Source organism: Polypterus senegalus, chromosome 9 (assembly GCF_016835505.1).
Source record: "Polypterus senegalus isolate Bchr_013 chromosome 9, ASM1683550v1, whole genome shotgun sequence".
Taxonomy (NCBI): Eukaryota; Metazoa; Chordata; class Cladistia; order Polypteriformes; family Polypteridae; genus Polypterus; species Polypterus senegalus.
In genome coordinates, this window is record NC_053162.1 from 103823803 (window position 1) to 103851590 (window position 27788).

Here is a 27788-nt window from a genome sequence, read left to right on the forward strand (position 1 = left end):
GAACAGATAAATGGCCTCTGTCTGCATTTACCGCAAGTCATTTACTACTTTAACAAGTGCAGTTTCTGTGCTGTGATTTGTTCTGAAACCTGACTGAAATTTATCAAGAATAGCATGTTTATTGAGGTGGTCATTTAACTGCATAATGACTGCCTTCTCTAGAATTTTACTTAAGAAGGACAGGTTAGAGATGGGTCTAAAATTTTCAAAGCAGAGGGGTCAAGATTATTTTTCTTGAGCAGGGGTTTAAACAGCAGTCTTAAGACAGTCTGGGAAGACCCCGTATCTAATGACAATTTACTATGTCAGAATATTGTCAATTAGCACGCCTCATACTTCTTTGAAAAACCTTGTTGGTATTGGGTCAAGGACAAAGGTGGAGGGTTTCAGTTGAGAGATTATACTATGTAATTCAGGTAAATCTATCCTGGTGAAAGCATTTAATTTGTTTATAATGGAGTACCGGGCTTTGGAGGTTCTGCAGTGTTGGGGAGATATACTATGTTATCTCTAATATCATTAATTTTTGATTGAAAAATACAGCAATGTTCTCACAGGTTTCACTGGAAGTATTCTGGGGCATTCCTTTGTGTTACCTGGGTTTAACAGACGATCAATTGTAGAAAATAAGACTCTGGGATTACTAGCATTGTTATTTATAATCTTAGAGAAATAGCAGTGCCTCTCAAGACGGACTGTGTTATTGTATTCTGTTATTTTAACCTTCAATATCTCATAATGGATAGTTAGTTTAGTTTTCCTCCATTTACGCTCAGCTCTACGACATGTTCTTTTAAATCAGACACTCTTTGGGTCTTCCATGGAATAACAATACTAGAAGATTTTTAACTGTCTTTTCAGGTGCAACTATGTCAACAGCAGTTCTTACTTTAGAATTAAAGTTTTCCACTTTACTATTTACATTATCCTCGCTATTATAGTTGGCACTATAAACGGACTGATTGCTTAGAATGTTTGTAAGTTTTAAAGCTGCTGATGAGTCAAAGAAGCGTTTTTTAACAAAATGCTTCTCATGAGTGTTTTCTATCTTTATTTCTATATTAAATAGTAGAAGAAATGGTCTGATAGACCATATCAATGACCTGCTTTATATCAACTTTAAGTCCTTTAGTAATCACGAAGTCTAACGTATGACCTGCTTTATGTGTAGGCTGATTAACGAGCTGTCTCAAATCAAAAGAGGCCAGGAGGTTCATGAATTCCTTTTACTTTTGGTCACACTGATTGTCGATATGAAAGTTAAAGTCGCCGACTATTAAGAGTGTGTCATAGTTTGTAATTAAAATTGACATTAAGTCAGAGAATTCCTCAAAGAAAGACGCATTATATTTAGGAGGTCTATACACGGATAATACTAGAACGTGAGAATCTCCATGAATAACGACGAGATACTCAAAAGACTTAAATTTACCAAAACTAACATCTTTACATTTTAACGCTCGAGTAAATGTTTGCCAAACCGCCCCTTTTTCCCTGGCGGTCTGCACGAGTAAAACTGTAATCCGGAGGTGCAGATTCGATTAAAACAGCCGCGCCCTCTGAGTTAAGCCATGTTTCACTTAGTGCAATAAAATCAATGTTTCTATCACTAATAAGATCGTTATAAAAAATGTCTTGTTAGTTAAAGCTCTAACATTTAATAGTGCCATATTTAATGTTTCTGGAGGGGCAGAGCTGAATTTTATGCGTTATTGGTATTGGAACAAAACTAAGTTATTTTTGTTAAGCGCTCTGTGTGTATTTTTATGTAATCTACAATCTGTTTTATAGTTTTAATGCATTGTTGATATAAAGTAGTAATTGCAATTAAATTATTGGTGTTTATGCCGCACTACCTAGATTTTTTACGTGCATTAAGATTGTTATTAGATTATTAATGTTGTGCACTTTAACGGAAGACTGTGTTAAGCCATTATGTCCTATCAAAGCAGTAGCATTACGGAAGGGGTTTAAAGTAGAAGTAGACAGTCAAGATAGACGAATTACCTTAGCGATGTTTTCGGAGAGGACCCGGGCGCCAAATCTATTCGGATGCAGTCCATCCCGCTTGAAGAAGCGGCCTTTCCCAAAAAAGATCACAGTTGTCAATAAACCTGATGTCTTGAGCCTCGCAGAAGCCTCTCAGCCAGTTGTTTAAACCCAGCAGACGACTGTAGTATTCATTCGATCGTCTGATGAGAGGTAGTGGACCAGAGATGAAAATTTTTGCCGATGGGGTCCTCTTCTTCGTGTCTTTAACTAGTGCTGCGAAGTCAGCCTTGAGAACGTCTGACTCTCGGTGCCTTATGTCATTTACGCCGGCGTGTAAAATAATGGATCCAACTGCCCTCTTGTGCTTCATCACATCTCGGATTCGAGCACTGGAAAACAAGAAACAAAGATTTTCGATTAGGACATGTGATATTGAGGTTTCGTACAATCGAATCACCTACCACGATTACATCACCCGGGGTTGAAGGCAAACTGGGGACGCGGAGAGGGTCGAACCGGTTCTGGACTGGGATGCTCGCCTGTGCCGATGGAGGTGTTCTAGCCTTGAACCCCCGCCTGCAAAGCTGAAACCCGCCGAGGTCTTCATCGGCGTTGTCGTTGCTCCTACGAGGCGTGGGGGTGAAGCTTACTTGCCCTTGAAATTGAGCGGCACGAGGTGGGGTTGATGTTACGTCGACATCAGTTGTTGAGTGTGGTTTATCCAGCAGCCGAGCCTTCAAGTCTCTGAGGTACCTTCGTCTGAACAGGAGATTCGGAATCTGTTTGTCGAGTGCCAGGAGTTCTTCGACGACGATGGGAATACTGTATAAACGTACAGTATGGACAGACTTATAAATGGTTGTATCTTTCTGGTTAACATTTAACATTCTTCACAATTTAATGAATCGGATTTGTCAGTAACTTCTAAACTACAGTGAAATGTCTCTATTTATTACACACCAGCCAGTTTTCTACAACTGCTTTTTCTACATTTTAGTGGAAACCACTTGGACTTAAATATATTGTGAAAAGGACATCTCTGGATTAATCAACCAGCCAGGTATCTCCTATTATGAACTACTTTTTACAAAACACCTGTTCACAAGGTGTTTCCTGGACCTCGTAGAAAACAATGCTAGGCAGTGCTGTATTAAACCACAGTATTTACTGTATATATTTTAATTAAATCAGTAGAAGCAGTTGTAATATTACTATTTTCATATGTACAGAAATTATAAAATTCTTACTCATGTGTCAGACCACCATGAACATGTCACCATGATTCTCATAAAAAAGAATACCAAAACACATAAATTAATTTTAATTAAAAGAAATCAATTACCTGACTGTCCTTTTGATTCTCATTTTGCTAGGACACATTATGACAAAGGCAAAGTACCAAAAACAGTTTATTTGCGTATTAGAAAACTGGATATTGATTAAGTGAGTACTAATAGTAAATAACATGTTAGTATAGCACAACACAGCCTTGCTTACCCTTTGTGTGCGTCACTCTACATGGCTGACACTGTTTCCGCTGTTACGGCTTACCCTAATTTTTAACAAAGCAACATAACTATTCCTTCATCTGTACCCTCATGTTCTTTCTCTTCTGTGCAAATGTCTACTGTTGGCTCGGCAAGTGTTGTCCTTCTCTTACTGACTTCACCTACATCTGCCAGGAAATAGACATTTCTACCCCTATGTAGGTGTTAGATTTAATATTAACGCTTCTGGGACTATTAAAGAGTACACAGGTGAATGATGTGGGTATCATTTATCCCTCTTCCATTTCTGCTCTCAGACCCAAGGAAGATGACCTTGATTTAGAGCAGTGATCCTGCCTCTTCAGTCTTCCACATCAAAGACTTGGTGTTACCTAAAGTTCTTGTCATTCTTTGTTCCAATGCACAGGAAGGCACACTGGTGTTGTTCTACACAGTAATGTTTTCTCTTAAAACAAAAAACCCGTATTATTGATAATTAAGTGAGGTTACCCCAGCTCTATAATGTAGTTTTTGTTTACTTTATTTACACTATATATAAAGGAAATACTGTGCCATTTGTCTTAACTGGGTATTTGATCACCATAAGACAGCAGAGAGGCAAATGAAGAAGAAAAAGAAGAAGCAGTGGCACTGCCAGTATTTGGCCCAGGCATATGTTCACCCCCTTTCTTCATTGACCCACCTTATAGCTTAGCTTTTACATTTTTTTCCTCAAATGAAAATTTGCTTATACTGAATATGGGCATTTCAATACACATCTCTCTTCATTAAAATATTAGTTGATTATAAATGTACATGGCAAAATCTCCAGTGTTAACTTTATCACTAGAGAAGTTCATTAAACTTGTAAAAACTATTTGGAAAGAGCATATAGATGGTGATTATAAAGCTTACGTCTGCATAACTAGGTTTATAAATGAAGATTGACTTAGATGTTACCGATCACAGTTACACAAAACATGTAACTTTAATAGGGGCTATTTATCAACTACTGAAGTTACTTTAGCAAATCCTGTGAGCGTCACTGAATCGATATGTATTGCTAACGACCCAATAGCAAGGAAGACTGTAGAAGAGACACAAGTGACTGTTAAATGCTTTCATTATTGTAGGCCCTGCTGGATGCTAAATCACCATCTCAAACTCCCATTTTAAAGCTATAGGAGATGCCACTCTTCAGCAGTGCAGAACCAGTCACTTAAACTCTCTTTTGCAGATGCTATTCAAGGGTCGACTCCAGGTATCTATGCCGGAACCTTTTTATGTCACTCATCGGTCACATCTCTGCCCCCTTCCTCAGCTGTTGCACGAACCTTACCTGTGTGTTTTCCTCAGAAGTCTGGCATTACACTACGCTTTGCTGAAAAGAGTCGTTTAAAAAGAACAAATTATTTGCGAATCACCCATCATTAGGACTTAATGCCCAGCTTTGTCTTGTGCTAGAGAAATGTAAATGATGTTTTAACAAGCTGACGTTTTAGGTTTTATTAGCGAAATGAAACAAACAGAAGTGCAAAATGTACAAGAGTCTGATGTCAGGCACCGAAAATGTCAGAGATGCCCCAATGCATGGGTCCCCAACTCCAGTCCTGAAGGGCCCCAGTGGCTTCAGGTTTTCATTTTAACCCTTTTCTTAATTAGTGACCTGTTTTTGCAGCTAATTTATTTCTTTTCAATTAATTTTATTTTACTTACTCTTGAAGACGCAGACCCCTTAATTGTTTCTTTCTCCTAAGCAAAGCAAAAATGAGATACAAAATGTGCCAAAACATGACCAGCAAACTGTATCCATCATAAAATATCTGAAAAATAAAGAAAGATGAAGGTCTCAGGAATGTTGATCTGCTCAGGTCCCCAAAACATTTTAAGAGTGCTCTTAGAAAAGAGAAAATCACCATTTTCAGAAATGTCTGCTATTGCACAATGAGAGCAGCAACAAGCCATGGAATTAAAAGAACAGGTTTAATTAACAACAAGAATCAGAGCCTAATTAAGCAACTGGTTAGAGTGAAATTGGTTGGAGTTTGAGGCCTTGACTTAGTTGGTCTTCTGGTGGCTCACTCAATTCACATTTCATTTCTGTTTGGGTGCCATTTAAGGAAAGAAAGAAATGAAACAATTCAGAGGAACGATGAAGAAATTCAGGGGAAAAAATCTTAAAAAACAAGTCAATTAAAATGAATATAAAAGAAGTTAATTAGCAGCAAAAACAGTTCACTAATTAAGAAAGGGTGAGAATGAAAACCTGAAGCCACAGGGGGCCCTCCTGGACCGGAGTTGGGGACCCCTGCCACACAGGGTAGTGAAAACCCAGCCGTCAGCTGTGTTCACTTTAGCAATGGGTCTGCTCCAGCCAAAGTATTTTGTACCTGGAATAGGCAGATTTCTGTCTGAGCAGTCTTTTCATTTTTAAACAGAAAAGCCCCATTATGTCTTGACTCTATTCTCCCTTTCAACAAGAGGAGCCGGCTAATGTTACAATCTTCACTCCCGGTGACAGGGATATTTTAGAGGAAAGAAATACAGTATTGGATTCACGACATACAAGGACTGGTGTGATAAATTAGAAACCACATCCTTATATTATGGGCCTTGTTTTACATGCTGATCAAAGTGGGGACAGAAAACATTTTCTATAGATAAAGTACAAAGTAAAACATTTCACTGCATTTCACTACAGTGTTCATGTGCATCACATGGGTGCATCCAAAATTCACCTCCCCATGAAACCATGAGAAAACTGGATTGAGCTGCAACAAAAGAGCAAGCAAAAAGAAATAGTTTGACAAAGGCCTTTAATAAAAGGGGATTGCAGAGCATCACAGGACATTTCTAGTGATAGTTAAGAATTGGTTGCTTGTTTAACATCACTGTCTCATGAAAATTAAATAATTATTGTGAAAACAGCATTTTAATGGTGTCCAGTGACAAATCCCTCCTTTGAAATATACCTCCTGGAATTTTAATTTCAATTTATTAAAACAAGTTTAAACAATTTTTAATCTCACGTATTGGCTGGCAGTATGACTGCAAACATAACATACCAGCTGAGTTTTGTCAATGTAGCTATGCATTATGCACCACACCTCAGACTTAATATGTTTCCTGATTTTATGGCTCTAAAACATGTTCCATTTCCATCTTATTTTATAATTTTGTTTTCATTTTGGAATTTTTTCATTCTTATATTTATGTTCATCACACTATTTTGCACTTTATTTTGTTTATGGATTGGGTCCATTTTGTGTTCTTTTGAGTCAGCTAATGTTAGCAATGCCACCATTGCCATCAGGTGTCTTTTTCGTTTTCAGATAACTGTGACTAGGCTCTAGCTCAGGGGTCCTCAATCTTGGTCCTGGAGGGCCGCAGTGGGTACGGGTTTTCATTCCTGCCAGTGTCCTAATTAGAACTCAGTACTTGCTGATAATGAAAGTTGGTGTTTAACTCTATGCCTTGTTAGTGTCTTCATTCATCAAAGACAAATTTTAGTTACTTTATAGATCAGAGGTTCTCAATTACAGTCCTGGAGGTCTGCTATGGCTGCAGGTTTTCACTTTAACCAATTTCTTAATTATAACCCTTTATTTACAACTAAAGCAAAATGTTTTTGAGCTTAATTTTAGTTTTCTCGCTTGTTACCATTCAGAAACCTTAATTACCTTTTTAAGATTTTAGCAGCTGCATTTAAGTTTTAATTGTTGCCTGTTTTCTTAATCAGATATTAGTTAATAATGAGATGCTGATAATCAATAAACCAGCAGCTCTCCAGCTAACGTGCTTACTATGAAGTATCTGAGATAAAAAATGTTTAGAAATGAATTAGAGTGGAATTAGAAGGACCATTAAGTTTAAATCTATTCTGGTACACAAAACACATGGATATTGTTCTCACAGAAGGAAACTCTACAGTGCAATTCAAATTACTCTTGGATGAATGCAAGCATTAATAAGCTAAACAGTTTAATACCAAGTTTTATTATCAGCATGGACTGCTTTCTAATTAGGAAACTAGTTGGAATAAAAACCTGCAGCCACTGTGGCCATCCAGGACTGTGATTGAGGACCCCAGCTCTAGCTTGTTAGTTTAACTTTAACTCCAATTAACGTTGGGGTTTTGGTGATTTTGGTTTATTTTCCCAGTTTTGACCTTGGTCTGTTTTCCGATAAACATTAATATTTCATATTTTTATTTTCTTTCTGTCCTTTCTAATGCGGCAATAGAACATGGGGACTGTTGAGATACTTGATATCCTTTCCCCTATTTAAAACACATACAAGTGGAATGATGTAACTGAAATATTTTTCTTATGTGGTGTAACATATTGACATTTTGCCCATTAGGATATTGTGTCAACTTTAAAAAGGCAATTATAAATTGCAGAACTGAACAGAACACTTAATTTTACAAACATGAAGAATGTATGAAATACCCAGGGGTTTAGGAGTTGGTATTGCTTCTTATCACTGTCACCTGATAGTTATTGATTACCCTCTGTTCCAATATGCTGTCTTGCCAATTTGCTTCATAGCCAGTATTTAAAAGTAAATGTTGCAATGTTAGCTTAAGAAAAAAAATACTTTACACATCTCCCTTTATATACTATTTGTAGGGTATTGCAGCCTGTGTTTGGAGCCTAATTGTTTTATAAGCGGAGTATTGTGCTAAGAAAAGAGAATTAAACTTTAATAAAAACTCTTTCAATTATAAACACTATTTAATTGTAAAAATAAACAAATTATTCAGAGTATTGCTAAACAGGGGGGTATCTTTAATGCACTTTTTTGATAAATGAGGGAATTATTGTGAAATGGAAATAACAGTGTTTTTGGAAGACATTTTACTTCAGATGTCAAGTCAATATTTTTGTGTAAGTAATCTCTAACATAATTATTTTATTTACAAAGCCAGCATATCTTTTGGACAACCGGGTCTTTTTTCATAATGCATGGTTATTTATTTCAACCCATTCCCATTCTTTTTTCAGTTTCTGCTCAATCTGTAGCCTTTTACCTGGGAGGTTCAATTATATATTTTTTAATTTTAGATGCCTTAAACTTTTTAATTCATACATAACTACAATATATGACTGGCTGAAGACATTTCCTGAGAACTAGACTGAGCCAGCTTGAATCTGAAATTAGCATACTCATTCTGCTGAAGGCCGTAGTACCAAGACGTGCAGAATGAATATAACTATTAATAGCAGAAACATGATAGACAATAAAAATTTTGTCTTTTTTAAAATCCCAAATGTATCAAATAAAAATTATACTTTAAAAAGTTACTACAGTATATGAAAATTGCATTTTTAACTTTTTTTCTCTCCAGATATTTAGTGATATTGAAGTGCACCCTGCTTTTTTTCTCTTCATTATAGATCCATGTGAACTTCGGTGTTTTTACTGTGTTCTTTCATTAATTCAGGCAGTTTTTCCATCAAGAAAGTCATTTTTTCTTTTTTCAGTCCTCTTCCGCTACTCTGCTTTAAGTTGAGAGCCATGTACTGTTCACCATCATTATACAGTGGCCATGATTCCAGCCCATCTCCATTAGGATTCCTGCACATTCAAAGAGAAGCATTTTTATGTCACGAGTAACTGCATATAAAATTATAGAACATCTTACTTTACGTATACAATGTCCACATTAGTACAGACCCATTTGTGTAAAATGTAACTAAAAACAGAATGCAATGATTTGCAAATTATTTAAACCCATATTTATTTGAAAATACAACAAAGACAACTTATCAGATATTGACACTGAGATATTTTATTCTTTTATGAAACTAGGGCGTCCCCTGCTTGCTTTGCTGACCAACCCACCAGACAGGTGCTATATGCCAGCCACTTTGTGTCTCTGCTGCTTGCATATGTGAATTTCACTTTCACCAAAGAACAAATCTCTTAATTTTCGTGGATAGGTCTCTTCATTGGAAAGAAACACTACTTTTCCCTGATAGCAACATAAATTAGATGATCCACAAGTCTCCAGCTTAAATTTTAAAGCTGAACAATATCTACATACTTCTATCATATCACCTATGTCCATATATTCAATCTCTTTTTGCTGTTTCATTATTTCACTGAGTAATAACTTCAGTTGTTAGCGCTAATGCGATTTTTACAATCAGTTTTTGAGACTTTTGAATTTTGGTACTTTCATAATCTCTAACCTGCTCTGCCTGTGTATCGCGCCAACGTTTTTGAACCTCTTTACGATGTTTTACTTTGTCTTCTACTCTTTGACTTTTATTTCCAAACCCACTTGGAGCTGACAGGGCAGGAACTGTGTCTGACAATAGCATTCACACGAATGAGAAGTGATTGGACAGTGGGCATGGTTGTAAATGTTTGAGAGGAGTGGGGACTTGAAAAAATCTCTCGGCAGAAAGTCTTGTCTCACGGGAGTTGAAATTATCTCAGAGAAAAGCTCGTCCCAGGATTTCCTTTTATAATAGAAGAAATATATGCTAATTTTGAAGTTGATACCAGAAACACTTTTCAAAAAAGTTGTGACAGGACAACAAAAGACTGGACAATCTGTGTAATGCTAAAACAAACACCTGGTGGAACATCTCACAACTGTTGAGCAGCTGAAATCCTATATCCAACAGGAATTGTACAACATTTCACTTTCAGCACAATACAATTGGTCTCCTCAGTTCCCAAATGTTTACAGAGTATTTCTAAAAGAAGAGGTGATGCAAGAAAGTGGTACACAGGCCCCTGTCCTAACTTATTTTGAAATGTGTTGCTAGCATTACATTTAAAATGACCATATATTTCTCAAAAACAGTAAATTAATACATTTCTCAGTTTCAATATCTGATATGCTGTCTTAGTTATATTTTCAATGGGTTTAAATGACTTGCAAATCATTGTACTCAGAGTTTTTATTTACATTTTACACTGCATCACAAGTTTTGTGGGAACAGAGTTGTATGTTTTAATATAAAAATGGCACTTTTAAATAAAAAAAGGTCCCCAATCCACATTATCGTTTTCACATCATTTAGAAAAGTACCTTCACCCACACTAGAATGACTGAAAATACAGGGTGTTTCTAATTTGTGGGGCACCGAGTTATAATATATTACTGTCTTAATAATGAAGCAATCCAAATGAAATAAAGATCAACATATACCTGGAAAAATGTACGAACGAGTGAGGCATGGCAGTCTTCTGTCGAGACTGTTGGTAGGCAGCAGAACTTCAGCGTTTGTCTGCCTGACTGTCACCTACAGCGAGTTCCTGTGTACAAAAGTTAATGCATTGACAGTTTCCCTCTAAATTCAGTACAGGGAAGGATGGCATACACCAAAAGTGATTAGATTGTTTGCACATCCATCATGGTATTCACTGTATTTGTTTAGTTTCTGTCACTTCATTATTATGTGAGTAACACATCATAACTCGGGGCCCCACCTATTAGAATCTCCCTGTACATATGATTTAGCCATTTGGTTACACTGGGCATGCTCACAACAAATCCTTAAAAGGAAGGTAATCCTGCCGGCCATAAGATTTATCGCAAAACTGGTAAATTATTTGCCTTTTGTGTCAAGAAGCTGTACATAGAACAAATTAGATGCGTGCAGGAAAGCAACACGCAAAGCATGTAAAGCATCTTCCATGTGTCTGTGATTTTGGAATATGCTTTTCTTCCATGAATGGTGACCAGTCAGGGAATGAGATACTGTAATGAGCAGAATTCACTCAGAGTGGGGTATGTAATAAGCACAAACAAATCAGAAAGTGATTAAAGTGTGTGTTTTCATCCATCCACACTGAGCCACAATTTTCATAAGAATATGGCTCTGAAGGGCGTTTGGAAGTCTCTGTTTTTGGAGGTTAAAAACACCTGGGTAGTGTGGACAGAAGGCAAAAACAGAGACTAATATCCACATTTTCAGACAAAAATGTATTAGTGCTGGACATAGCCTAAGTTACTTATCCTTTACTCAATTGACTGGTTTAAGTTAATAGAATAGCTGCAGAGGACGATAGAAAATTTTAGATGTTTAAGATTCTTACAGTAAACACCAATAAAGTGAAGCAAGGTATGCAAGGCAGACATCAGGGAATTAATTTAGTGTTAGGCAACCTGGACATGTTAATGCTTGGTAATGGAAACTTGATCTCCAGACATGAAACATAACTTCTTAGCATTAGCTCTTTAGCCATACTTGTCACTTCAAAGTGGTCACTGTCTGTCTTATCTGTCTCCTCTGTACTCTTGTTCCATAGGAGAAGTCTTTGGGAGGCATGTGGGGATATTCACAAACCACCAACTGGTTTCTGTACAGATGGAGTTTGCACCTGTGGATAATAATGAGTACCTCTATGAAACTTTCAATTGCAGTGAAGAAAGTATTGACGATGTGTATGTGTCTAACAGCTACTGTATATATAGTACTCTGCTTTCACACAGACAGTGGGTTTGGTACCCTAAACGATACTGGCACATATTCTCCAGTTTTAATTACGATTTTTGAGGTCATTTGAAAAATGATATAGCTGCCTAGAGGGGTGTTGCTGGAGGAAATGGCCTACTTAATTCAGTTTCGAAAGCTAAATCACTGTTGAACTGTTGTGCTAGGCATTAAATGTCTGGAATAACATATCTAAACGTAAGTGCAGTTGGAGTCATACCTAATACCATGGATTAATGATCAACTTTGTAGTTGTGCTATATGATTTGATGCCATTTATTCTGAACAATTAGGTTAAGGCAAGTGCTGAGCTGGAACAACATTTCGAAAAAAGATGAAGTGAGAAGCCATTGTCATGAGCATAATGCCACATAAACATAGATGTCTTTCATGCCCAGATGAAGGAACTGGATATATTTGTAAATGGTTTCTTTGGTGTCCTTCATAGTTATCTTCAGAACATTGACTTTATTTCAGCATTGTAGTTAAATATTAGCTTCTGTTTAGAATTTACTTTAATGATAAAAAGTGTATGGACAATATCTTTGTTAAGTTGTTGTTCTGGTAAGTCAGAATAACATCAAAACACAGATGCTCGGTTGGTCAAAAGAACTATTCTGTTATAATGAATTTTTAATTTAACTCTGTAGCACCTCAGTGGTGGACAGGAGCAATGTCAGTGGGATGAGCAGAATTCAATCACTTGGCAGAGTTGTGCATGCCCAATTGTTATCCTTTACCTGTATGTTTGTACTATTAAGTAATGTGCTGACACCTATAGCCAACTTTACCTTTTTATGCAACTGCAAGAGGGGCTATGACAGAACTTGGGAACATGCAGTGGGGGACTGGAGGACCCGATGTCTAGTAGGAACAATTTGTCCCATTGTACATTGTGGATGTGAAGAGCAAGTGTGCATTCCCATGATAGTACAAGATAGAGGCCATCCATTTGGACAGTTTGTGGTGGGTGACCTTTAATTCCATTTAAAGCCATGAGATTTTTTATGTTGTTACAGAAAAAAGATTTCTCTTACCCATTTCGAGCAAAATTAGCCCAGTATGCCATAATTGTTCGACATAGTTGATTCTCTTCCTCAGTTAGATTACCTGTGACACATTTATTGAACATTATGTAGGATTGTTGTTTTTGTTATAGTTATTTAATTTATGATAATGTTATGTTCAAATGACATGATTAACAAAAACATAAACTAACCAGAACAAAACAAAACAGTTCCTAGTATTTGGTCACTCAATATACCCCATTACTACATTACTAAAACTTAATTTTACCATGTTAGACATTAATGACCACATTTATGTTCTCTGTGGTAACCTGTTATAGCAAATGTCACACGTGTTACTTGTCTGGTAGCTTCATATGCACTAAATATACACAACAGTGAAAATTATTTAGTGACTAAGTACAGTAAAATTTGTACTTACATGACCGACCAACATGTAAAATATCACCACATTTTGGCAACATGATCAGCGAATATTACTAATCAAGTCTGGACTGTCCGTTGAAATATCTAGATACTTCTTTCCCCCAAAAAGACTTTTCAAAAATTATTTACATTATTAGTAACACTTATCATAAATTATTATTATTTAAAGTAATTATTCATTAAAAATCATTACATTCTAAAACTTACAACTTGCTTAATCCAATTTATGGTCACAGGGAGCTGCAGCCTATCCCAGCAGCACTGGGTGCAAGGAAAAAAACAGCCCTAGACAGGACACCAGCAATCACAATAATCATAATTTTTGGTAATAGCAAGTAATTAAAATTAATAATGATCAATTACATATTCAAACTTAGAGATGGTAAGTCTTGCACTTACTGCTGTCACTATCATAAGGTCTCCTATATTAATTATTTAATTTAAATTAAGTAATTAAAATATTAATTTCCATTTTTACTATATTGACTCTAAACTTTGTCTATAGAACTTAAAGATATATTCTTTAAACCATGTGGAGTGAAAAGGTTTCAAATTACCAAGCAGCTTAATGTGTCCATTCCAGAAGCATGAACCAAAAACGAATCCAATGTCATCAACATGATCTGATTTCACAAAACTGGGTCTTGTATCTCCATACAAGGTTGGCCGATGCTGAAACTCATACAAGTATACTGGTGAACCAGCATCTTTAAAAAAAAAGAGGGATAATGTAAGTTTTCTTCATCACTTATAACACTTTTTTGACTGTTTATTTGACAACCAATGATTTAACTTACATACAGTATAATCTTGGACATTCATATACATAACACATATGTTTGGAGACAACCATGAGTGAATTTGGCTTAAAAGTGGATGGGAACAATAAGTTGTTCAATGACTGTGATATTGCCAAAAAATCCAATGTCCCATAAAAGTGGTGCTCAAAGTAAGTGTTAATATTTTAAGAAGCAAAGTGCAACCGTGTTCTTATTAACATGACTCGACCAACGGCAGGCCTATGGTTACACCTGATAAGCCTTCCATGACTGAACAGTCTCCTAAAAGGCCACAGTTAAACATATAAACACATGTGTACTGGACATGTTACATATGTTAAAAACAACCCTAACCTTTTGCAAGGGGAAAAAATTATGCAAAACTAGATAATACTTCAGCATTTGAAGACTTCAATGAGTGAGCTAGTGGCAAAGTGAACAATGCATTCCTGCCAGTTAGATGTGGTCTGTGCTGCTCTCAGTTACAGCAATAAAATCAAAGACAATGTGAGGCTGAAAGAATTGGCAGCTATGTTTATAAAAAGATGAACTGTAAATTCAACATTAGAACACTGGGCTTTGGGTATGACACCAAATAAAAAGGAGATGAAAAGAACTGCCGGGATGACAACGAGGAACTAGAGGAGATGCAGTTTTTGGTACTCAGTAAACACCAAAACAGGAAATGTACCTAACAAATCTGACACCATCAGAACCATGGACGAGGCTGCACAGCATCCAAGTTCTGACTGCACATCTAAATGAATAACTAAGGAAATTAACATTATTGTGTAACTGTAAATGCCAAACATGCCTTATCAGAAAGAAGACCACAATGATTCACTAAACTATTTGCTGTTGTTATGCTATAAAGTTATACGATAGTCAAAATATCAGCAAGACATTGAAGCAGCCAGAAGACAAACAGATTTGTCCGTGATGACACTTAGAGATGATATGGAGTTTCCTGATTGACAGCAAATTCTCTAGCAGTGTCCTCTCTGTTACTAAGCTTTCTAGGGAATCCTGTCCAGGGTCTTTACATCCAGTGGTACAAAGGTCAAGAGGTCAGAGTGTTCTGGTGGCAGAAGGTAATGAACGGGAAAGAACAGCCTACATGAGATAGACCTCCATGTGGATGATAGGAGCTGAATGGAGTAGCTGAAGTGCTGTGTATGGCAGAGTAGACGAGGAGGCAGACGTCAGGAGTGTTGATGATTCATGCACAGGAAAAGCCATCATGAGGAGGCAGGCTGCTCAACTAAATAATGATCTGGCAACGGGTTGGATAATGGATGGATGAATCATCATTGTGGGTGTGCAAACATCTTTGTTGTTTAGAGTGGCATTCCCCATGCCCCCTAACAAAAATGATGCTTTCACTGGCATGCTAGGGTTTAGCGATCTGCCTTTTCTGTGTTAATAAATACACCTTACTGTCTGAGGTATCAAACTTGTATATCCTGTATGGTCTTTCTGCATATGTGTGCTGTCAGGGATGCCAGGGCAACGACCCGGCCGGGACACCATGAAGGACCCGATGTGGGTCTGCGCCCACCCTGGATCACGTGGGGGTCGCCTTCCTGGTTGCTTTGGGGGCCACAGGTTCAGGGCATGGAAGCCCCACCCTGTAGGGGACCGTGGTCACTGCCAGGAGGCGCCCCAATGCCTTGGGGACATGTTGCCTCAGCACTTCTGCCACACCAGGAAGTGCTGGGGGGAAGACTTTGGACGACACCTGGAGAGCTGCCGGGAGAACAGCGTGGCCAACAGGGGAGTGTCGGAAGCACCTGGAGCTCGTCCGGGTCATGTATAAAAGGGGCCGTCTCCATTCATTCGAGGCTGGAGTCGGGTTGAGGCAGGACAAGGCAAGAGAGAGGAGAGTGGAGGCGGCCCGAAGAAAGGCATATTGTGGCCAGGACTGTGTTTGGGGTTTGTGCACATGAGACTGGGTTTGAGTGACCATTCCTATTGTTGTAAATATTGTAAATAAACGTGTGGTGGTTTGAAAACAACATGTCCGCCTGTCTGTGTCCGGGTCGGCTCCACATCTGGCGTAGCCGGCAGGATGCTCCGCCTGTTCCAAGGCAGGGACCTGTAGTAAAAAATTTTCCCCTGGCGCAGCAGGGGACCCCACCCACGTGCCGCGGGTGCTGCTTGCACACAGCCCTGCGGGGTAAAGAAACCCCACGGACCGCCAGGGATCCGCAGGAGAGCCGTCTTCCCCTGTCTCAAGCTGGCGTCGTGCATGGCATGACTGCAGCGGTCTCCGACGAGCGCCACTGTTGGAGGCGCCCGGGACAGCATTGCATCCAGAGAGGCCACGCCGAGGACGTTTCCTCGGTTGGACGAGTCCGGGGAGATGAGTGCCCTGCCTAACGGCAGCCGGCCCTTGGGGGCCGCGTGTGTTTTTGGTTTTTCAGGCAGGGACCTCCCGGATCTGTGTCAGTGGCGGGCGCATACTGGTCTGTGGAGCTCCGACAGGACGGAGGCAGCCGCGAGGGCTGTGGAGGAGGAGACGCTGCAGTTCGGAAGGCGCTGGCAACAGCAGGGCTGCCGGCAAGCACGTCGCCACCGCAGAAGGGGAGGCAAGATGGCCGTGGACCAGATGTCCCTCCCCCTGATAGGCATGCGATTGGACGGTGTGTCTTGTGTGCCCGCCGATGACTGCAGAGAGGCGGGACCAGGGAATATCCATCACGGGCAGGGGGGAGACCCGATTGGGCCGGAGGAGAAGGCCCACAGGAAGTGGCCAGCATCGGAGGCTGACAGACAGGTAGGCTCCGCGTCGGTTAACTTCCTGTCTTTGCCGGCTGCTCTGGCAGAGCTGGAGGTGTGCCTTCAGCCCGCAGAGCAGCGTGTATTGCAGATGCACATGCCATCCAGGCTGAAGTGCTGGTACTGGAGAGGAAGGCGCTCGCGGCACTGAAGACGTTAGCGACAACGAGACGACGCGACGCTGGAATCTCCAGCCGGAGCGGTGCGGCAGAGACGGTGAGTACAGCCGACTCCGTACAGCATGCAGGAGGGTCTGCCAAACATGGCTGTGATGCCGAGGAGAGGGTGCCGAACAGGCAAGTGCCGGGGTGCCGATTGGAGGGGGGGACGCTGCCAGTGCGTGGCACAGGAAGGGTGCCTTGGCAGCGGTTCTGCCCGTGTTCTCTTTTGCAGGGACGGACCGCGGGCGAGCAGTAGGACCCCGCTTCGTTGGGGACCTGCCCTCAGATGTCGGACCGTCTGCTGAAGAATCTCTCTGCTGGTATGCGGGTGCCACCACGGCTGGAGGAGGCTGCAGGGGAGCGAGTGACTCCGACCAAAGGGGCGCAGAGGCCTCGGAGAGGGTGCCGAATGAGGGGGCCCCGGGGTGCCGGTAAGAGGGAGGAGTGCAACCTGTGCGAGGCGCAGGGGAGCACCAAGTGGTGGTGCTCAGGCCGCGTCTCCGCCCCTGTCCCTGCTTGGAGGCGGGACGGACCCGGCTGTCCTGGAGTAGGACCCGCTTCGGGACTGTGCTGCCCACGTGGGACGGGTTGCTCTTTCCCACGAGTGGTCTTCGCTGGCTGTGGGGCACTGTCAGGGATGCTGGGGCAACGACCCGGCCAGGACGCCATGAAGGACCGGATGTGGGTCTGCGCCCACCCTGGATCACGTGGGGGTCGCCTTCCTGGTTGCTTTGGGGGCAACAGATTCAGGGCATGGAAGCCCCACCCTGTAGGGGCCCGTGGCCACCGCCAGGAGGCGCCCCAATGCCTTGGGGACATGTTGCCTCAGCACTTCCGCCACACCAGGAAGTGCTGGAGGGAAGGCTTTGGACGACACCCGGAGAGCTGCCGGGAGAACAGCTGGCACTTCCGCCACGCTGGGGAGTGGCCAACGGGGGAGTGTCGGAAGCACCTGGAGCTCGTCCGGGTCATGTATAAAAGGGGCCGTCTCCCTTCATTCGAAGCTGGAGTCAGGTGGAGGCAGGACAAGGCAAGAGAGAGGAGAGTGGAGGCGGCCCGAAGAAAGGCATATTGTGGCCAGGACTGTGTTTGGGGTTTGTGCACATGAGACTGGGTCTGAGTGACCATTCCTATTGTTGTAAATATTGTAAACAAACATGTGGTGGTTTGAAAACAACATGTCCGCCTATCTGTGTCCGGGTCGGCTCCACAGTTTCTATCTCTTCCATCACTGTACTCATTACAATATATAAATTATTCATTAAGCATCAGTTAACTTATGTTACTCAACTGTTGAATTAATAACAGCAATGTGTGCAGTTTTCAACATTGTGGTGTGCTTAGCTGGTAACATCACTTCAAAGGAGGCCTACTGAATTGTGACGGGTGTCTAGGTCACACTTATAGAAAATATAACCTAAACACAGTTAAAATATCCATCTACAGGTCAGGTCATGTTCAGGAGCATGCACTGGTATAGGGCATTGCCACACCCACTACATGATGAAACAGCTTGGGATCTCAGTTGGCAAGTCCCCAGGCAGACCCCAGTCCAGTCACACCTTCCAGAAATGACCATCTATCTGCCACAACCAGGTGTTACATGGGTGTCCCCTTGGCCTGGTCCAGCCCTCGGGTCTTCAACAATGAGGGTCCTGTGAGCCAGATAACCCTTGGGGAATCGTGCCACATGGCTGTAGTGCCATAACAGATGCTCCCTCACAATGCAGGTAATGCAGGACTCCATGAGCAACCACTCATTCAATACACAGTCAAACCAATGGTACTCAAGGATTCTCTGAAAAGACACAATAGTGAAGGAGTCCAGTCTTTGTCTCAGGTCACTAGATAGTGTCCAATCTAGCAACTATATATAAAAAAAGGAAGCACCAGGACTTTGACATTTATCCTTTTGCAAAGGTATCAGAAGCGCCACACACCCCTTTTCAGTGACGTCATGACCACCCATGCTCTCCCAATCTGTCTACTGACTTCACTGGAAGAGTCACCAGAGACATGAATGTTGCTGCAGAGGTAAGTAAACCTCTCAATGCAGTCAACACTCTCTCTGCAGACAGACACACTGCTGATGGCTGTGCCCAAGAGGTCATTAATGGCCTGGACCTTGGTTTTTATCCAGGACACTCGAAAGCCCAGACACTCAGACTCCTCACTACAGTCTCTTGAGAACCCCGATCAGAGCCTCCATTGACTATGTGAAGATCACAGCTTTATTGGCAAAGTCAATATCAGTGAATCCTTCTTCACCAACAAATGCCCTACAGGCACTGGACCCCATAACCCTGCCCAACACGCAGTCTATGCAAGCATTGAACAAGGCAGGAGCAAGAACACACCCCTGACAATCCCCAGCATCAACTGGGAAAAATGCAGAGGTTCTGCTTCCTTTCTGCAAAGCACTCACAGTACTAGTGCACAGGAAAGGCCATGACATCCAGCAACTTTGGGGGAATCCTGTGAAGTCTTAGGATGTTCCACAGGTCAGTTCAATCAGCTGAGAGAAATGCTTTATGAAAATCAACAAAGGCTGCAAAGAAACTCTGCAATAATCATGTTTGCGCTTGATGAGAACCCTCAGTGCCAGGATGCAGTTGATGGTAGGTGTAAAACCAGACTACTCCGATCACTGGTAGGTGAGCAAATGATCGTGGATCCTAATAAGGATGACCCTAGAAAGGACCTTACCTGGCACAGAGAGTAATGACATCCCTCTATAGTTACCACAATCCAGACAACCACCCTTCCCTTTCCAGATAGGGACAAGAAGTGCCATTTTCCAGTCACTTGTGATGAAGCCCACCTCCCATATTAAACAAAAGATTGCTTGCAATGCCAGGAGGGCAGCCTTACCACCAGCCTGGAGAAGTACACCCCAAATATTACAGATCCCTGCAGCCTTTCCTACCCTCAGCTGGTTGACCACCAGTGCAATCTCAGTGAGATTGGGTGGTTCACAACTAATTTGAGGATTACCCCTTTCCCAACACACACACAGTAAAATATACTAAAGAAACACTAACACAAATAAATGACACAAAATTAAACAAAACAGAAAAGAAACACAACTATGAACACCAGCCAGGGGGAAAATGCTGGCTGAAGCATGACATTGTGGACTCAGAGATGTCCAATGTCCTAGCAGGAAGATCAGGAGGATCTGACTATGCCACCCAGTTTTATCAAGAATCTGGGAACTCTTGAAATTTAAAGATAATAATATATACGTTTTTTCAATCAGGTCATGAGTAAACACAATGAAAGACATGGCAGTAATTTCAAGAAAAACAACACTAACTTGTATTACAGCAGACAATATAAAATCCACCAAGAAGATAAAAGTAGATAAGAGTTTAAAGATATCAGGAGCGAAAACCTTTTAAAAAGAAAGCGCACAGTCAACACAGTCTGTTGAAACATAACAGTGGAGGATACAACCTTTGGTTGTGTGATGTCCAAGTTGCACTTAGTGTTAACACAATGATTAGTCTTCCAACTGTCCCACTGAAACACTCTGTTTATCTTATGCTTATTTCCCAACAGAAGTCTTGCTATCTTGTCAATTTCTTGATGGCATCTCTCTCTCCCTTGTGGAGCGAGTGTTACTTTTTCACTTCTGGGTTCCACATGTTGCTACAACTACCTAAACACACCTCACTTCTTGTCCGCCAGCTTCACTCAGTCCTCTCATGAGTCTTCCCACTTTCTCTTGACCTACAATCGGCATCTCTCTGGAGAAACTGTCTCTTCCTCCCTATAGGTATGTGTCACTGTATGTGTGCCTTGTGTCTTGTCAGCACATACTCTTGTCTGCCTGCAAGTCTCTGCATTCTGTGTGAGCAGTGCCATCTCCCTTGCTTCACACCATCCTCTGGTCTTGCTCTGTCCCTTCTGCCTTGCGCTCTTTCTCTTTGCACCGTCCGACAACACCCCACTGCCCAGGTGTATATAACTTCTTCAGTCTTTACCTAGATCAGCATGACGATTGATTAAACAATGGTACATACCAATTTCCATTGCTTGACAATAGTGTAAACACATCTTCATTGATTAAACAAGAGTATTGTTGCCTGCTATCAAGAAGTACCAATACCACTGTATGCTCATTAGAAACCAATGTACCCAGAACATGTTAAGTTTCAAAGGAAGCAGGTAGTTCTGTTTTCACAATATTGCATGTTGATGAGATACCAATCAAAGCAGTCTGATCTACAAAGCAAGTGACTCTTTTGCAAAACAAGTAAATATCTATGTCCTGTTGACAGCCATCAACAATAACCTGAAACAGAATTATTCAGGATATTTGCCTTTTCACTTAACATCCAAATCTCAAACAAAGGGTGCCTATTGCCCCTTCATTTTTGGCATTTACATTTATTATTTACATATTTTTTACTAAAGGGAAAGTGAACAAAAATGTTCCTCCTATGACAGAATCAACAAGCTAATTAAAAGGGCAGGCTCAGTTATTGGACAGACTTTCAACTTGCTGGAGGTGGTAGTGGTAGAGAGAATTAAAACAAAACTGAGTGCTATTATGAACAATGCAGCACATCCTCTATTTAACATAATGACATTGAGTACATTTAGCCAATGAATTATTTAGTAGAAGTTTGTCAAGAAATGCTACTGGGCTCCTTTACACCCAAAAGCAGTATGCCATTAAAATGCCTCTCTGTGGCTTTTTTATCTTTAGCCAAGTGAAAAGTATTTTTTTTTAGTTTTCTGTCTTTTTATTCAATTCAGTGTGTATTTGAGAGGTGGGTTATTGTTTGTTAAAATATAATATTTATTACAGAGCTTCTGTCTATCTCTCTCTCTATCTCTCTATCTATCTCTCTATCTATCTATCTATTTCTATCTAGGCCAGTAAAAAGACAGTAAAATGGCTTAGGATAATAGCATTTCATAGATAACATTATGTCACAGGTGTTCAAGATTTTTACTGTCACTATAATGTCCCATTGTGATATTTAATTTCGACAAGAAGAAGTAAGCTGTGGAGGATATGTAGGTGCTAGCCCTGTGTATCCAAGAGGGATTGCTACCACTTTAACACAGAACTTAAAAATGGCATACATTAAATAGTCAGGGACAGAAGGGAACTCCTGTTAAAATGCTGGAAATCCCCCGTTTTAGTAAGTAGTTGTGTGGAGCCATACCTCACCACAGAGGTATAGAGTGTTACAGAGTTCTTCTAATTGGGCAACATTGGGGAAGAGGTTACCAATGAAACTCATCAGGCTATATTACATGCCCTTTAATTAGGATGGGTGTTGTGCTGTGGATGACTCCTTAATCTGTACTTTGGGTTCAATTTAATTGTAGTATCGTTGTTGTAAATAAAGCAGGTATTTTTAAAAAGAAACATATTTTTCAGCTTACTGAAATCTTTGCCTGTATACCACCTTGGTCTATAGCTTTGTTTTTGTTTGATATTTTACTTCTGGTATTAAGACTTTGCCTAGTGTTTTAGTTATTGATTGAATCCAGTTCCAGACCTCTTGCCTGTGTTTGGGATATGGTTGCTTAACCTGTCCGCCATCCTCTGTATGACTATCTTCCTGTGGCCACTTGGGTTTTGCCTTTGTCATATGGCATTGTAAGCATGCTAGTCTGACACATAATTCGCAATGTTACATGTCAAGTGCAGGGAATTTCAGTTAAGAAGGAAATGCAAATTTTATTTTTAAGAGTGCATTTAATTATACAGACATAAGGCCAATACTACATGCATTAGTATCAGATTCTTAATAAAATATAAACCACTAAATATTTGCTATAGCTAGATGATTTTGTCAGTAATATGACATATACAGTAAGTGCATGCAGGGATTTAACAATGGCAGATATTCTCTTCATAGCCATTTATGCTGGTTCTTGCTGTAATACATGTACCTTACACCAGATATTGCACTGGCTGAGCACTAATTCCAGAGAGTTCAAAGTCAGGCATTGCTAAAACTCCAACTTAAATCAATACAGCAGCAATTTTGTCAAGCAAGGATGAGAATATCATGTCATCCAGCTTTTGAAAGAGGTATATAAATAGCAATACAACGTGAACAACTTCAAATGAGCACATAAAAGAAGATGTTCTTTTCAGAAAGATTTTAATTCATGTCCATTTACTTCCATTTTGTTTATGAACTAGTGATTTAACACTTGTGCAAAACTGCACGCAATCTCTCTTATATTAAAGAAGTATCTGTCTAGATGTGTGCCATCTCTGTAATTAAACCTACTCTAAAAATTGAGAGTACAGGTTTAGTTACAGGGAAAGCACACTTTCAGACAGATACTGGATTAATAAATGCAGAATCAACTGTGGTTTTGCACAGTTCTCATATCTCAAGGTAGGAAAAATCTTTAGAACTGGTTAATTGCCAATCTAGCATTTCACTGCCTGGCTGACTTTCCTGTCTTACAGGCTGTCCGCAGAGCTTGTGGTGCCACACTTCTGCAGCTCAATAGCACTGAAGAAGACACCACTGAATTGTTTTAATTTCCAGGAACTCACGACTGGAGTCAAATGAGTGAAGAAGTTTATTATGTTTTCTGGATGCCTTTAATGATTCCAATATTGTTACTTCAAGTTCAAGAATAAAGTGTGCTTAAATTGACTTTTCCGAGTGTTATTTGTGTAACACTGAACCTAATATGCAGCAATACATTTGGAGAAGACTGATCTAAAATGCAATTTGTGAAAAAGCTTAAAATTTACAGTTTTTGAGTGAATATCCAAGTTCCTAATAAATGTGTTTTGCAAATGCTGATGGACTATAACAGACCCTAATAATCGTGTAACAAATTTTGAAAAGACCTTATTTTTCTGTGCTGACGATGTCAGGAATGTGATTGGTAATTGCACCCATAGAGGCAAAATCATGGCCCCCCTGCTCCAGTAGGCACGAATGGGTCAAGGGAAACACTGAGCAACTGTGCCGCTGTGAAAAGCACAACTGACGACCTGCACTAAAATTACTTTGTAGATCTGGGAGGGCCAGTAAACATATTGGTTAAAGAAAAAATTTTGATTAATTTAGATTCAGTAGGCAGAACTAAAACAGGTAGGTGATCATACACAAATAAGCAGATAGAAATTTACAACAAATCCTGAATACATTTCAAAAAAGGGAAACCTGATGAAGGCTGCTAGACAAAACGCTAAATTCAAAGTCAAAGGTCACAAGTGAACTTGAGACAGAGAACACACAAACTGGTAAAGAACTGTAGGCTGTTCCAGAGATATGAAACACAAAGCTCTAGTAAAGCTCCATCTTAGCTGTCCTGGTTTAGGGCTGCTCTCCTACCATCAAATTACTGCTACATAATGAAGACTACCAGGCAACAGATTCAAACAGGGGTGGCCAGGGGTTAAAAGGGAAAGAATATGAGAAGAGAACTGGCCTATCCTTTACAGTGATGATAATAACAATGTCTATACAGGAATACTCCTTATAATAATGATAATCCTTACATTTGACTCTTACTTTTACTTACCTCTGTGAGCATTAGCTGCAATAATAGTCGGCTTCACCATTAAAATATCTCCACTTATTTGAGTGAGCAGGTCTCGAACTAATGTAGGATCAGTGATGTTGCCAACATATTCATTAAAAATATATTCATTTTCATTTTTAATTCCAGCCTGTAAAACACAACATACTCTTAAAACAGTACTAAGCAAACACCACAGTCTTCCACAAAAGCAAATCTGCCAAACAATGGGAGTGAATGTATACAATGTAGGCAAACATTTCTATGTATTCAATGATTGGTGGCAGTAGATCAGTCACTTTTGACTTTATCAAATAGTATTTTTAATCAAAGTTTTTAAAATTCAATCTGCATTGTTGTATAAGGCAGTGCTTTGTATAAGGGAAAGCAATGCAAAAATATGGCAGCAGTGTGATTTAAATTTAATCTCTTAGTGCTGCTTCTGAGAGCCAGAAATAGCCAGCATCTTTAAAATTGTTGCATATGATAAAGCAAACAGGAACAAATTTATGAATTAATTCGAAAGCTAAATCCCACTAACAAAAACAAGAAACTCATAGGATTCTTGTTATAAAAGTGGAGTTTTCGAGGCAACCTCAAAGGTAAAAGTGTTGACATAGCTTGCATCTTAGTTGCCATATGACTGTGTGTCACTTCTTCTATCATTACTTCCACAGAGGATATGTTCTAATTGAGGAGTAATTCTTAACATTAGTCCATTGTCTCGAAAGCCACCAGCTTTAATAAAAAAGCAAATGTTATTATTTTAGTGAACATCTTCTATAGACATGTTTCACCAGATCATTCACTTAATGAGGAGAGTCAGTTTCATGGTCATTTTTAACAAAAACAAACCTGGGTGTCTCTAGAGTTTTAATATCAGGTAGAAACTTCCAACAACAAACAGCTTCTCTGAATAGGTATGTGATCTTAGAAACCTACAAATTGTGTTTTTTGAATTGAGAATGTCTAAAAATATCTTACAACAGCTTGTCTACTTAATTTCTGAAGCAGAGTACAGGCAAGGCTAGATTAAGACTCTCCACCCAAACCCCCATGGGCTCTAGAGTGACCCGAAAAAAGCAGCAAGGGTCCCCATTGGAGATTTGAGATTTAAGTGCAATGTTATCTGTCCATTTCATTAAGCTATTGTGAGTCTAGCATTTTAGGTTTCAATCACTCCGTCATAGTCTGTGGAATGTGTACAGTCTGTATGTGTATTTATGGAGGAACTTCTGCAACACAAACACATCTGTGTTAGGTTAACCACTGGTTCTAAATTGATCCTGTGTAACTGAATGGATGTATGCATCGAAGAGTGGAAACTAAAACATACCAATGGAGGGAGCATAGCCCTTCCCAGGAAGGTCCAAGGACGGAAGTGACCTATCCCTTCCTCCCACACCATTACTTTAGACATACATAGGCTCACCAAGGTGAAGTCCAAAGGTGTGAAATGATATGAAAAGAATGGGTCTTAGCCTGAAGGATAACCAGAATTGCACTGAGTGAAGGAAAAAGATTTGGGGTGCAACTGGGTAAACATGGAAAGTGGCTGTTGAACTACTGATAAAAGAGACAGCCAGCTAGTAGCATCAGTTTGCTTACATTCCTACAAAATGTGAGGAATTTTGCTTGTGAGATTTCACCAAGCATCCTAAAAAGTACTACAGTGCCAAATACCTGACTTAAAGGATATTTTTCAAGTTGAAGTGTTTTTGAAGTGTTTTGGAATTTTTTTTTTAAAATATACCTTGTCTGCTTGTGCAGCTACAATAAGAGTAACGGCTATATGGGTTCATAGGTGAATGAAAAAAATATTAAAACTTACCAAATAAGTCTACTTTGAAGCAACAAAAGTTTTAATTTAAGAAAATATTCCTTTCACATTTATGAGGTATCCTTGTGATAGGAAAAGGAAATAGATTCAAGGAACTATTTTTCTCAATGTAAGATTACATTTTCTTGTCTTTTGTCTGCTCATAGACTCCATCATGGGTGAAATTATGACAACCCAACAAGCCCCCAGCACCAAGCTATATTCTTCTTATAATGCTAATTTTGCCTCTGATTTTTCAAACGTTATGTCCTGCCATCATACAATTGTTTTTGTGTAAATGGTGCCTACCTTTTACTCATTACATTCTGTGATTTTACGCAACCTATAGAACAAGATTCGCAGTGAGTGGCAGTGTAGTGAACAGAGCACATATCAGTTTCATTGTACTTTGTGCAAATAACAATCAGTCCATAAATACATGGGGAGAACATGTAAAACTCATGGAAACCTTGAGGCAGGAATGATAGCTCTGAGCTACCTGAAGAAGCTGGCAGAAAAGAAGCTCTCCAAGCAGTGACAGCAGCAGCACCGAGGTTTCAGGGGGCAAAGACGCAGAGTGTAGACACAGCACTTACTGAGCCTATAAACTATCATCTTGTTTGAAGGCTCTGTTGACCGTACCTCATGTGACAGATTACTAGTACAGTTCATATGTTTGGTAGACAAAGGCCATCTGAGATTGTGCAGCTGATGCATACCTGCATAGGGTAGCCATGTGAAGGAGTGGCATACAGAGGGGTGAGCAGAATGAGGTGGGAATGCATGTCGCCACATGGTGAAAGAGGCTGCCTAGTACAGTAAAAGAATATAAGCAATCGTAAATGTTCCTTTTTCAGTTATTACTGCCTAAATGTCAACAGAACACAGACAACAATTCATATCAGGGTATTCAGTGTCAATAGCAGTGCTTGGTGCTGACTTTTTTAGGTAAATCCATGGCCCTTGCCCTGAAATATGCCACAGAAGATGATGAACAGCGGAGCAAATCCAGCTTTTAAAATGGCTGAATTTCGCAACAATGGCTTGCTGTTTGCTTTTTTACCTTCTTTAAAGTACATAGATACGCTGTTTTGCAATATGTGTGCAATCTGAAAATGTTACTCAGTAACATTTTCACTCAAAAAATGATTCAGTTTTAAGGTGTTTTTTATTCACCTAAGGATCCGTGTATCTATTAGCCCCATTGCAAGCTGTAAGAATGACAAGGAATTTTACAAATGTAGAAAATATGCTTCACTTTAGAACACAATTTTATGCTGCAAATTAATACTGTATGTACCACAATTGTGAAGAAATAACAATGACTTGAAAAAAATTAACTTT

The 27788-nt window shown here is 39.9% G+C and overlaps 1 protein-coding gene across 1 annotated transcript in view; it reads right to left on the bottom strand.

Annotated features, from left to right (window-relative positions):
* Positions 1-8246: 8246 nt before the first annotated feature.
* The window catches only part of LOC120534882 (carboxylesterase 5A-like), a 49001-nt gene continuing 29459 nt past the window's right edge, over positions 8247-27788 (bottom strand). The window contains exons 7-10 of the mRNA XM_039762396.1: positions 24629-24776; positions 13947-14096; positions 12973-13045; positions 8247-9059 (exon numbers count right to left, since the gene is read on the bottom strand). Coding sequence (XP_039618330.1) covers positions 8873-9059; positions 12973-13045; positions 13947-14096; positions 24629-24776 — 558 coding nt within the window. The 3' untranslated portion in view covers positions 8247-8872. The remainder of the gene's footprint in view (positions 9060-12972; positions 13046-13946; positions 14097-24628; positions 24777-27788) is intronic.